At 40.6% G+C, this 13,288-nt stretch overlaps 1 protein-coding gene and 1 long non-coding RNA gene across 2 annotated transcripts in view; both read right to left on the bottom strand.

The window, feature by feature from the left end:
* Positions 1-973: 973 nt before the first annotated feature.
* On the bottom strand, positions 974-5,820 carry LOC135492134 (techylectin-5B-like). Its single transcript, XM_064778339.1, has 3 exons — positions 5,180-5,820; positions 2,898-3,000; positions 974-2,588 (listed from the first exon to the last, which is right to left on the bottom strand). Exons 1-3 carry the CDS (start codon positions 5,510-5,512, stop codon positions 1,846-1,848), a joined length of 1,179 nt encoding a protein of 392 aa, XP_064634409.1. The 5' UTR covers positions 5,513-5,820; the 3' UTR covers positions 974-1,845.
* Positions 5,821-10,180: 4,360 nt separating this feature from the next.
* LOC135492876 (uncharacterized) overlaps positions 10,181-13,288 on the bottom strand; it is a 31,207-nt gene continuing 28,099 nt past the window's right edge. The window contains exon 2 of the long non-coding RNA XR_010448149.1: positions 10,181-12,391. This is a non-coding gene — a long non-coding RNA (uncharacterized LOC135492876). The remainder of the gene's footprint in view (positions 12,392-13,288) is intronic.

The raw sequence follows: 13,288 nt of genomic DNA on the forward strand, positions 1-13,288 counted from the left end.
CGCTTAGCGTATATAGGGTTTATGCATGTCGATCAACCGGCGTTGTACGTATCTTCCATCCTTCAAAGGAAGAGAATGGAGGAGACTTGAGGATAGACATTTACCGCCGGTAGGTCGGAATGGGATTATGATAAGGTAACAAAACCATATTCAATGTCGGTCGCTATAATTCCGTCAAAACCCCACCTGCGGCTCGGCATTTTGACAAGTTACAGAGCAGAAGCCATGTTACTGCAGTAACTCTATCAGGTTTTTATAAAGAACACGTATAGTATAACGGTTTTTAAAGTAATTACAACACATGTACGTGCATGCATATCTCATTTTGTAATCCAATTTATTGTTCAGATGTGTATATCACTAAATACTAGTATACATGCAAGTAAGTGTAAGATCGGCCTGGCCTCTCACAAAATATGTGAAGTCGACAAACTGGTAACTAATACATGTATAATATGAATATGAGGTAGTTTCGCTAATCAATAGGAGTTTTATTGCAACCTGGAGTTATGGGGCACGTTATCCTGAAGCTGAAGTTGTCAGCCTCGGTGGTCTTTCCTTGGTGCATAATGCATTTGCTATCGTTCAAACATAAGGAGGCAGGACCACTTAATACCATCTCAATTCGTATAAAATTCCACTGCAACAACTATCGTGGTGATCACACGCTACAAGTAACTCCGCAAGTTGCATTGGGGAATCTAGCTAGTCCAAAAATAAAACTGTTTAATGTTCACAAGATACAAAAAAACGTCATCGAGAAATGGGACAAACAATTCATCGCATCTCATGATCATTTCATCTCAATTATCATCACTAAGTGTAAGTGAATCGGAAGCGGCGACTAACATGCTTTTAGTTGCTATGGACGGGAAGACCACATGAGATGCTCTCCTTCCGGTGAGCGGTCAAACGTGTTCATCAATAAAGAGAAAGAGCCGAGGCCGTCGAGCCGAGGCCGACGAGCCGAGGCCGACTAGCCGAGGCCGACGAGCCGAGTGCTCGTATAAACTGTAACCTCGGCAAGTGATGCGGTTTTGCCTCATGAAAGTCACAAGTAGAGCGTGTGCGACCACCAAAGGCCGGGTTCCACGAGTTTTCCGCTGCACAAAAACTACTCGCGAGCCCAATAGGTATTCTGGTCATGGCCGGATTCCACTAGGAACCTTTCCACTGCACGACAACTACCCGCAACTTTCACCGATCCTTTGACCGATTATTCAATTCAATCTATCATATCGTGCATACTTTCTTTTAACGCCATACAACGTGTTCAATTAGGATAAACACCGAGTTGATCAATGGTCTTACGTTTTGTTCCGGCCTGGTCTTTGTTTCGATTTCGCAGTACTTGTAATTGATCAACCGATCTTAGATCAGTGAAACTACAGTAGATCAATGCACTCCGAAGCCTGAATTACTGGTACACATTGATATTTTGCTCTTATTACAATATTTGATCAATATAAATATTCCAATTTTACTTAATTAATCGATTCACCTCTTCGATTAGATATGCAAATTCATTAAAACCTGCGAAGGAAATTGTATTTTCCATCCTATTTGCCTTGCATTCAAATACTAATTGATCAGTGATTTGGAATACAAATGGCTTATAGATTATGACAACTGCATAAAATGCAACTATTGAGTTTGTTTGGTTGAGACCAAGAGAGTGTTATCAAATTAAGATGGAGATCGATGTTTTAAGTAGCACATTTATCTAAACTGAGTAAGGTGAGGCTATAGCTAGAAAGAGACCACCAATTCGGAAAGTTCAGCCAATTCAGTTCTATGAATCATTGTAGAGGCGCTTGCACGATAAACGCTGATGTTGCAGTCTCTTTAAATAACAAGCCTATAATTTGGAGCCTTGTGAGGGTGGGGAAATACTTTCATTTCAGCCATTTTAAAGCCAGTTTCATCGGCTACAGCGCTACCCCACGAAAGCTGAGGCCACGCGGTCGGACTCCAATTTGAATAATTCAATATGCGCGGTCCGTTCACATTTGCCTCTGAGCAACCCGTCCCAAACCACCAACCTCCTCCGAAATTCTGTGCACAGTTAAAGGTGGCATTGCCGTCGTTGTCCCTGTCGTAGGTCGAAAAATAGCTGCCGTTTGTTTCCGTAGCGTTGTCTCCGGAAAACAGCACATCTCCGTGCCATTTTCGCTTGTTTTGAGAAGATGGCTTCATTGTTATCCGGAACCTTTCGCTCTCATTCCCAATGTGGAAGTTATCGTAGACACAATTGACATTAAAGGTTTTGTTCAGAAATGCACCCAGCCATATCCTTAACCCGTAAATTCGGCTCCCAGAAACAATTTCATGAATGAATTTGTTACCAATATAAAAGTCCCTTTGGCGCAATCCGAAGCCATTCGTATAGTTCACCCAGGTTACATTCATGCTGAAGTTGTCAGCATCGATGGCCTTTCCTTGGAACATGATGACAGTGGTTCCACCTGATTTGTGCAAGCGGCATTTCACTTCAAATGGTTCTGTCGAATTCTCCGGCCAGATGTACTTTATTTTAGTCTTTGCTGGTGTGGTATCGTACACGTGTACGTGGAAGTAGTCCGAGCAATCTGAAAGTATAATGGGAAGCACTTTGGTTCGAGACGCTTACTGACATGACAGATAAGAGGCAGTCGTCCTGATGTCATTTGAGAAGAGCAAAGGGCGTTTTTCAATAGTGGTCATCAGGTCAATTTAGCCAACACCAGCTTTTAAATGCTGATTTTGTTTTTGTTTTAATTTCATTGAAAAAACCTCCACGGGGTGCATATTTGTGCCAGGCAAAAATCTTCTTAAAAAAGGTATTTCAGAAGCTCATGAACCTCTATTTCTGAGAGTGTGTGCTGTCAGTGAGTGTTGGATTTCTGTATGGTACCTACCGTAGGCTCTAATGTTGCATCGTTGACCAGTGTAGGCTGGTGGACAAGGCTCACATTTGTTCTCCCCTCTGTCGTATGTACTGTTGTAATAACAGAACCGCTCCTGAAATAAGACGGGTTGCCAAATCTTGTTTCAGTTTATTGGTCGGGGATAATGCCTGCAGCTGACATTTCTTTGTGTCAGAACCTCGCTATATCAAATGGGAAGTGACGGGAACGTGACGAAGTGAAAAGTGTCTGAAATTAGTCATTCATGTTGCAAATAAAGACCATTATATGTTAACTGTCTCGGATCATGATGTTCCCATCACCAGGGTCCACGATATCTTTACCTATGCGTATACATGTACATGTAGCTCATGCATTGTTGACGTCACGGGTGCTTTAGATCCGTATTGACGTGAAGGGAGTGGCCCTGTTGTGGCCCCCATCTGTGTACCTCATAATGATTGAAACGATTCCCTTGTCCTAGTGATATGTTTACAGACGTTGCTATCGTTCGACCATTAGTAGCCAGGAACACTTAAGTGGTGAGGCAAGACAAATATTTCATCGCAGTTCAAGGCGAAGGAACATTGCACGTGCAACATTTCCTTATAGCATTCCGCGAAGATGACGTCACTGCTGCTGCTGCCCTCTATTTCCCCATCGCTGAATTACAGGCAATGTCGGACAAAATGCGGTTTCGTAATGGATTCAGGCTTTCTAACTTGGGCAGTTAGATTCAATCTGGCACATGTCCGAGTGTTGGAAATACTACATAATTGTTCTGAATAGTTCTCTCTCTGACTCTATGGTATCATTCATGCTAAAAACAATGCAGGGTCAAAGATAATTTACTTTGGAATAAGCTCAAATGCGTAGAAATAAGTATCGATGTCCGCCTGTCACGTGACTAAAACGTCATCAATATCTTATGCAAATGATCTTGTGAGCTATAAATAGTAACTTCGCGGCATGCTATTGACTAGCGTTGTGAGCGCGAACCCTGTTCGCATCAAATAACTGTGTTCTATCTCGTATGAGTGCTTTCCGCGGCAGCCTCGCATCTCAATGGGGGATCTCGCCAGGGCAAAAATATTTAGCAAAGAGACACACAGTTCATTAGATCTCGGTCATTAATTCATCTCTGATTATTAAGTCTAAGCAAATTGTTAATGGAAGTGTGGCTATTAATACTTATATGCTTTTTGTTGATATGGACGGGATAACCAAGGGATGATGTCCATTAAGTGGCCGGTATAACCTGTCCAACATTGACCATTAAAATCCTTATAGTGATCCTGTTTCATGGTGTGTAAAATGGACAAGTGGTGTACTTCTGATGGGGTCACTTTTTAAAACATGACAATATTCCGAGTGGTTCAAAAGTTATGGTCTATTTTGTGAATGTTTGCTCCAAAATGTGTTTTGCGCGTACATTCGATTCACTGCCTTATATAGCCCTCTCCCCTCGCTGCGCTTTAGTGGGTAGCTTTAATTACCAACTACATGCACCCGCAACGGGGAAAGGCCCAAGTGAAATCATAGAGAATCGGATTCGATCCGTATTTATCAAATTGTTATCAGAGTCATGAAAGAAACCCCTAATATAACGGCGAGTTGTCCCAACGCCGAGCTATTTTTGACCTCGTTCCTGACCGCTATCTCGTTGATATAACCCGTGCGATTTGTAAAGGTTTGAAATCAACGATGAATTCCTAACTTGCACTGTTAAGCTGTCTTAGTGTAAAGGTGAAAATCGGTAAGATTTAGCGAGATATCGCACATTTGTATTGTGTAAATGCTAGTGTACATACAATGTATATTGGATATTCAGCCACGTGTCGGTACAGCTGTAGTGTCCTGTTACGGGGCGACAGTGAATTTCAAATAATGTTTTTTAGTACACCTTTAGGCCAAAATATTAATTAATAGATTAAAAATGATTTTATCCGAAGAAATCGATACAAGCCGTTCGTAAAATTCTTCGGTACTGACAAACTTGTCAACAAATGCCAAGAAAGACAATAGTCAAAATCACCGACGAATTGATCGAAAAATGCACGTTATTTGCTGAGCCATTAGTCTTACACGTTTATTGGCAATGATCTCGAGGTTTCGGAAGTCACCCACTGAAAGAGCCATCACTCAATTAGTAATACAACAAATCGTTGTTGCTCCTTGATGGAACTTCGTGAGAAATTTTATCACGCCGTAGTGAAAAGATAAGACACGCCATGTGATTAGTAAAAAATACAATTGTCATATTTGAAGTACTATAACATAAATATAATTCTCACCTTGAAGTAGAATTTAGTTCCAGTCTTTTGTTCTAGATCACTGCATCCAACGTCCCTAGGCGTATTTCCAAACTCACAATTATCTGCTGTTGTATTCTCCTTGAAATTCATCCATCCGCACTCCTCAAACATACCCTTACACTTTCGGGCGCAGTCCAAGTAGGTCCCGTTCGATGTGTCATCAATGTTAGCAGATGACATACCCCAGTTCGCTGTACACCCAGGCAAAGTAAAAAATTTCGATCCAAATGCATCTAAAAGTTTAGTGCTTTGCGAAGTAATAGCCAAATAAGAAAATGTTAATGTTGAGATGTAGAACTGTACGCAAGCCATCTCTGGTCTAGACTGCTACCTCGGTCATTTGAACTTTGCAAGCGACTCCAATTAGCTGCAGTTCAGTCTACCAATCCTGTCGCTAGGTGTTGGCATAGTTGGGTTCACAGTGGTTGATTCGGGCGTTGGTGGAAATGAATGAAAAGCCATTACTTGACTGAGAGGAAGAACGATTCAAGAAACCTCCGAAAGGAACCTCACTTGGCCGAAACACCACGCCAGTGCCATGTTATGTTTCATGGAACAATCCAGTGCAAATATGAAAACCAACGATGAAGACCTCACCTAGTGAAAGGCACATACTCTCATCCGAGTCCGTTCCGAGATGTTGTGCACGATCGTCCAGCGATCGAACTACATGCAAACGCGGAAGGACACAGTGATGCGACGTCACTTATGCAGCGCGGCAGATGGCAATGTTTGCATGGTCGTGCAGGATAACGTGGGGGCAAACTGGCTTCAGTAATGTAAAAGAAACTCCCGGTGTTGCGTCGATTTGAAGGAAAATCCACGCAGCGGCTGAAGATTACACCAACGTTGGCAGAATTTCCAAGGGGTCATTTCCAAAACTGATCCTCCCGTATCCACGCTTGCGAGGATAGTATTTGACTTGAAGTTGTTCTTTGCGCCAGCACAGATCGAGCTTAGATGTCGAGCTGGCGCCGGCCGGGGCACGACTTCACTGGAAGTCCTACAATGTAAAACTACAAAGAAAATGTCACTGAAGTCAAACAGAAGAATGGCTCTGTAAAAGTAAACATTTATTTTCCATAACATTTACAACTTTTACATATTTTTACTTGGCTTATTCGTGTCACCACGCATACATACGGAATGTGAGTAAAGAAAAGCATCCAATGTTACACCTATTAGATCCAAAAGAGATCCCATTAAAATGTTACATTTAAGAATAAAGCCGTCTGATATGTGTCAATATGAATTGCGCCGCACTTTGGATCGAAAAGAGATCCGAGTTAGGGTTATGGGTTGGTCATACATTTGTACATTTAAAATTTGAAAGAATACGCTGTGTTGATAATGAGATGCCCTGCCTCGAATTGCCGTCACACGAAGGATCAAAGTATTATAAACCTAAAATGAATGTCCAATCCTAGTGGGTAAAAAAGTTACGTGAAGGTCCCTGGTATCGAAGATCGTCTTAAACACTTGCCATTTCGAAATTTTAAGGATGAAAAGCCTGTGAGTTACTTGATAGGTCTTGATGTATGAAATTAATGAACATGTACGTTAAGTTAACAATAAAATATGAATTGAAGTTGTAAAGAAAGTAATTAGATATCTATCAGATTCACAATCGTGTTACAAATCCCCTGTTTTGGGATTATTTTCATAAAGTTTTGCGATATTTGGATAGCAATAGAAGCAAAGACAGGTCGTGGTGCCACACCGTGGAAGCAGGAAATCCTAATGATAACTGAGAACATGGACGATGAACAAAACAAATTGTCGCCAAACAAATCCATTTGATAAGGGTATGACGAATTTGCCAGGTTCATTATGCACATGCATTGAGAAGTCAGGTCAAAACGTCTCGTGACTGACTCATGTAATGCCACGTATTTGAAAAATCTCGAATTCGATTTCAAATTTCAAATTTTAAATGCCTTTAAAACGACACGACGCGGCACCACTTTACCATATATTAATATCCAAACTATGTATATGATAATCATGTACCTAATCGACTAGCCAGAACAAAAGCAATTTCAAAAATGACAACGAAAATGAAATCACGACTCGTCTCATCATCAGCAAAATAATAACCGTATCAATATAAATACATGTACTAGTGCTATACCTTTTGTACCTGTCGTGATAACTTTAGGATGCCAATGGATTATGTCATCTCCCGCAATAAGAAAGTCACAATACTTGTAATGTTGGTGAGGTAAATGCTATGATTTATTACAGAAATGGAGATACTGGTTATCTCCCTGAACACCGCGAGGATAGAGCTAAAATGTAGGCCCAAACCGAGGCGGCAGCCGAGATTTTTCTGGCGAAATGACAGCTCTAAAGCCCGCAGCACACTAGCCGCCAAGTTGGCGGCCAGTGGATCCTGATCAGAGCACACCTGCCCAGAATCGGCGTCCAGTAGCGTCTTTTCCGCCACTTTAGGCTGCCATTTTTAAATCATGTGACATCAAGACGCATACTGATTGGCTTCTTCTTGCGTTCAAACGCGGCGACACGCGTCAAAAATCAAACATTATGTTAGATATTTGGCGTTTAGTTGCGGCAAGTGGCGGCAAGTCGCGTTCGCCGAGGCCGTTCGTAGCAGACTAGGGATTTTTCAGGCGTTCAGGGCTCTTGCGGCAAAAAACGCCTGTGAACGCCGAAGTTGGCGGCTAGTGTGCTACGGGCTTTACCGAGCGGAATTAGGTGAGACAACCAAAATTGAGAGCGTGGTATCAATTTCTGTTCTAAAACGCATACACTTTGATGGCTGCCATGTTGATCAGCGATACAAAACGTTTGGTGACGCTTTTTTCGTGAACAACAGAGGTTTATTTAAGACTAGCTCAAATAAACCTCAGTTAATCATGAAAAATATGTTACCAAACATTCTTTTTGATACATGACTCTACAGCATACAACTAAATATAGTAACATAATATTTCTAAATATTGTGAAAAACACTCACATATTTTGCTTTAGATCTCTTCATCGAACAGCTAATATGATTTGAAAAATGGTGTACCTGGCACATTATTGTCAGTTAAAATGAGTATACATTTTTTTGCGAATAGTTTACATGTGGGACTGTGCCATTATTCAGTTCTCACGGAAGTGAAAATTATTGGCCCGTCACATATTAAATTTTTGATAAAACACCTAATCCAATACTTTTTATAAACACCGACATTTTGACCCTGTCTGTGGATGCTGCTCGTAAAGCGTCGGAAGTGATTTAGACCTCCCACACCGGGTTGTCCCCAACGGACAAAGGGCCTGTGCGAGTATAATGTTGAGATATGGCGATAGACCAAGCAGCACGATATTAGTGCTTAAATTCATAAATTGGCAGGTTTTTGCTGATGAAGTTGATTTCACACTAACCCATGACGTACTATAAAGTTTTTGTACACAATTGTAACACAACTGCGAGCAAATTAGGAGGCATTCGTCGACAATACGGTCATGATAGAAGACACCTCATACCCTGATATCAATGTCCTTTCACAGATGGCGATATCAAAATGACTTGCTGGAAATACAGACATCCACTGTTAATTTTGGGTTTTGTAAGTTTGCGACCTCGATATAACTTTGAATGATTGCCGATTTAACAGCCTAGACTTCTCCTGTTTCGATCTATTTGATGGATGTGCCACGGAGAATGCTGCATTTTTTTATCATAACCCAGGGGCGTCTCGGATAAGTCAACAAAAGCCTCTGCACTCAGAAAGAGGCTAATGGATATTCTGTTTGAGATTATAATTTGTGAGACCAAAGTATTTCAGAATGGCATTTAAAAAGTAGCTTTCGATTTGCCACACCTACATCATACATTGTTCATTATATCGCCTTCTGTCGCATATAAAAATCGATACAAAAATAATATCTGTTAACAGCGCAATGTTTAAATAAACTCATACAGATTATAGATTCGATAATGGGCGTTGAATATCGTTTGATGACATATTTGTCTTGGTTCGATTACCCGGTGCATCACACACCCATAAAGTGTATGATCAACAGACGGGGTTAGAAATGCTAGTAATTGCCGAGAAGACAGCAGTAATTTTAATGCTTCTAATAGAGTTATTTTTATTTGGCTGGTACATGTACAATGATACTAATAGTATGCTAAGCTTGTATTCAAGACAGTGATAGTAATCATTAGATTGCTTGTAATCAGTACAATGATAATCATCATCGGATTGATTGTAAACAGTACAGCGGCAGTAATCATTGGATTAATAATCAGTACAGTGAGTGCAATCATTGTAATGCTTGTAATCACATTGCATTGCTTAAATCGGTACAGGGATAGTAATCATAGGATCATGATAGTTATCGTTGGAGTGAATGATATCAGCACATTGATGTCAATCTTTGGATAGCTTGTAATCATTGAATTGCTAATTTGTGTAAATCATGCTTGGAATCACTGAAGCAAATGATCAGGTTTGTGAACATGAAAATGGTGTCAATGATCATGGGATTGCTTGTAATCAGTACAGTCATGGTGCATGTAGATTTTGTTAATGTTTGTTAGCCATTAGGGTAATACACTGTATTTAGGGCATGGGCCGTATTTGATTCAGATTTGAATTGATTCTGATCTGAAAAGAACGATAAAACTCTTAAAAACATTAACCCGGAATTTCGTACAGCCCTTATTCATCGATTCATACTTTATTTGTTGAGACCCATACATTTTTAGTTGCACCTCATGGAAAAAGTCACAAGGAATACAGTCATAATTATTATATACTTATCAATGCATCAATACACGCCCTTGTCATGAGTGTTGTGTTGCCCACTCTTAGAAATAAACCTTTTTGATATTTTGGAAAACCGCTGAGGGTTTTTCAGCCGACATAAATATGCACCCCAAGGAGATTTTTAAGACAAATGAAAAACCCTTTGCGATTTTTCACAAGCGAAAAAGTGGCAGGAGTTTTATTTTCTCTAAAAAAGCTCTCGGGCATGTAGGGGGTGCATATACATTTTGGCTGAAAAACTTCAAGCGGGTCTTTGAAAAGCCCAAAACAATTATTTTTAAAGAGTGTTGCTCACAAAAATATAAATTACGACTTAAACGCAAAATTAAACTAAAACGCAATTTGAAGTCAGTTGACTGAAACTAATCATTACAATTAAACCGACAGTCCAGATTGTTAGAAGGAAGATAGTTTCAATTGATGTCAACATCAACAAATAGTGACATGGCGGCAGTTATCCAAAAAAATTTTTTACTACAGTGCTTTAAAAAAATCCTTTTGACCAAACACCTCACATATCCATTGAAAGTGATTATTAAATCTAGCTTGTTTCAAATCTGCCCACAAAAAGTGAAGCAATTTTATGAATACAGTCCCTTTATCGCCTGGAAAGTGTTATTGCTTCTTTGGAAGAAAGATAGTGTTTTTTTGTCGCATGAATAAGGAAATGATATGAATAAAACAGAGAAAAATCTCTTATTTGCTGTAGTCGCCCTAAGACAAATAAAAATACTGCAATGTACCTAACATACGACACTATACCATACAATGAGTTGTCCTTCTTGGTGAAATTAAGACTATAAACATGACCCATGGGTCCAATATGAGGTCTCCAGGTGACTGAATGCATAGCGAGAGAACTGGCTATGCTTTCACTTTAGTGATAAAAATATGACTAGTAAAGTTAGACATTGCCGGCTGCACCTATCAGCGACTTCGTGAAGCTTAACTGTATGGCCCATAATGAACCCCGCCTGTCTGTAGCCTCCCTTTTGTGTCGTTTGGATACAACATCCCAATGCCTTATATGTGTATAATATGCAGGAAGTCAATTCGACGTTAAGCAGTTAAATAATTCATGTATCGTATCCAATATAATGAAAAGATCGGTTCCATACTCCAGGTCACTGTGCACTGCGGATGCACGGTACAGTGCAGAGGCATGTGTGTAACGCACAAGTATTCAAAAGTTTTTTCGAAGTGAACATCACCGTACTCCACAAACGATAAATCCATTAAGCAGACATCAGTACTTGTCTGGTAAATAGTTCCAGCGTATGAATTGCAAAGATCTAAGATGTCGTCTCAACGTTTTCTCGCGAAGACATGATGCGCATATTCGTCACTCCTAGGTAAAAGATGGCCGATAGTGTGACTCAAAAACTCGAAGGAAGTTATTATTGAACACATTGAGAATGTTTTCTCCCGTAACATTTAAATATATACTTCTGGATTGCCGAATGTCTGACCAAGTGCATGGCAACGATAAAAGGTAAAATGCTTAGAGAACACCAGTATACATATTCATGGCGTGAACATCTCGGTTTTCCGGTTGTTTCGAATGTCGTTTTGTTGAACGTGTAGCGCTTAAATAAGTAAAATCCTGCAAAGTGTATAGCACCATGTGCCATAAGGCCGTGAACTGCTTATTCATTATCGTAGCATAAAATATCTGCCCGGACCGGTTGTTTGCCTGTAGGTTGTCACTTGGTTCTTTACGTAAACATTTTAGAAGCCGATCAGCTGACTGATAACGAGAATTCTTACAAAGAGCATCTTCATGGCGTAGAAAACCTATGTTTGGCATTTGTTTTGAATGTCATTTTCTTGTGTACGCGTAAACTTGCAAGGCCCACAATAGGTAAAACCCGTGCAAAGTGCAGCACAATGATATAGAATGAATTGCTTGACAGAAATATAGCACATACATTTCGTGAGAAAATCTCCATTTGCTTGGTGATGTCGTAGTAATAACGACGGATCAAAACTCTCAGCAATAGGTATTGAAAAGTCAGTCGTGCAATACATTTCGGGAGTCTGGTTCACAAGGTGGGAATTGGCGTCGTTCAAAATTCCTTTTCAAGTAGATATGATAAATAGCACTGATATCAATATGCCTGGATGCCTATCAGATCATTTGCAAGAAAAACCAATCCGAAAAATAAAGTATAAATAATGTTGTCAGGTCTTGTTGCAGCGGCATTAAACACTTTGGGGTAAAATAAATACAATCCTTTAGACACAAACCGCCAACACATCCATTCACTCGTTTTTTTCTCTTGGACGCCATATTGGATTACCATGGCGGATGGCTATTTCCGGTCTCCGCAGTAAAGTTTCTTCCATGGCGCCATTGGTCCTCGAGATCGACATATTGCGTCAGTTCTTTTTTGTACTGCTTGGACTCCTACAAAGACAAAATAGGAAACATAAGTCAGATATTTAAGAATACATGCATTTAGTTTGCGGGTATAACCGGTTTCGGATGAGCTCGAAGCCAGCCAAGTGCCGGTTACTATCTCCATTGGCAGGTGAAATTCTCTTTTGTTTCTGTTCTAATGTATACTGTTTAGGGATATGTAAGCCTACTCTGCCTAAAGATATTAAGCAATTCATCAAATCGCCGGAACTATGAGGATGGGGTTCCGACCTCGGAGATTTCATCCCTCAAAGCGGAGTCACGATGTCCCCATTCGAACCAGGTGGTACGAACACAATCTTTCAACTCTGATCTCCTAAGGCAATAATGTTAACCATCAAAGGTGCTTCTTCTAGTATCTCGTATAGGCCGGCCATAAGACTTACAGAATCTCTCAACCACGCTTTGGACCATCAGCCGTTTGAGACTGATATTCGTCAGCCCTTTGAGACTGGTATCTGCTCCGTCCGCTTTGAGCATCATAGCAGTTTAATTACGGGGTGATCATTTCATGCTTATACGAGATGGCGTGCAGTTTTGAAGAGGCACGTAGAAACAAAGGCTGATGTAGTCAGTTAGATGACGCTGTTAGGCGAAGCAGGTCCGGAGTGTTGATGAAGGCGTAGCACGGCACGCTTCCGGTACATCGGTTACTACCGAAGGGTTGGTATTGAGGGGGGTAGCTTCAGCTGGCACCGACGATTTCTTGTTTAGTGTTCTGACGGAAACATAAGCTAGAATGAGATCATATGTTACTGATCACCAACGCGAAGTGGAGACAGCATCACCATAAGACGGACATGACAAAACAATATACCTGCTGGTCAGGAGTACGCACTTCATTTATTTTCTCCTTCTGCAGCGCCCAACGGCGATTACATAAAG

The sequence above is a fragment of the Lineus longissimus genome, chromosome 8 (genome assembly GCF_910592395.1).
Source record: "Lineus longissimus chromosome 8, tnLinLong1.2, whole genome shotgun sequence".
In the NCBI taxonomy this organism is placed as follows: Eukaryota; Metazoa; Nemertea; class Pilidiophora; order Heteronemertea; family Lineidae; genus Lineus; species Lineus longissimus.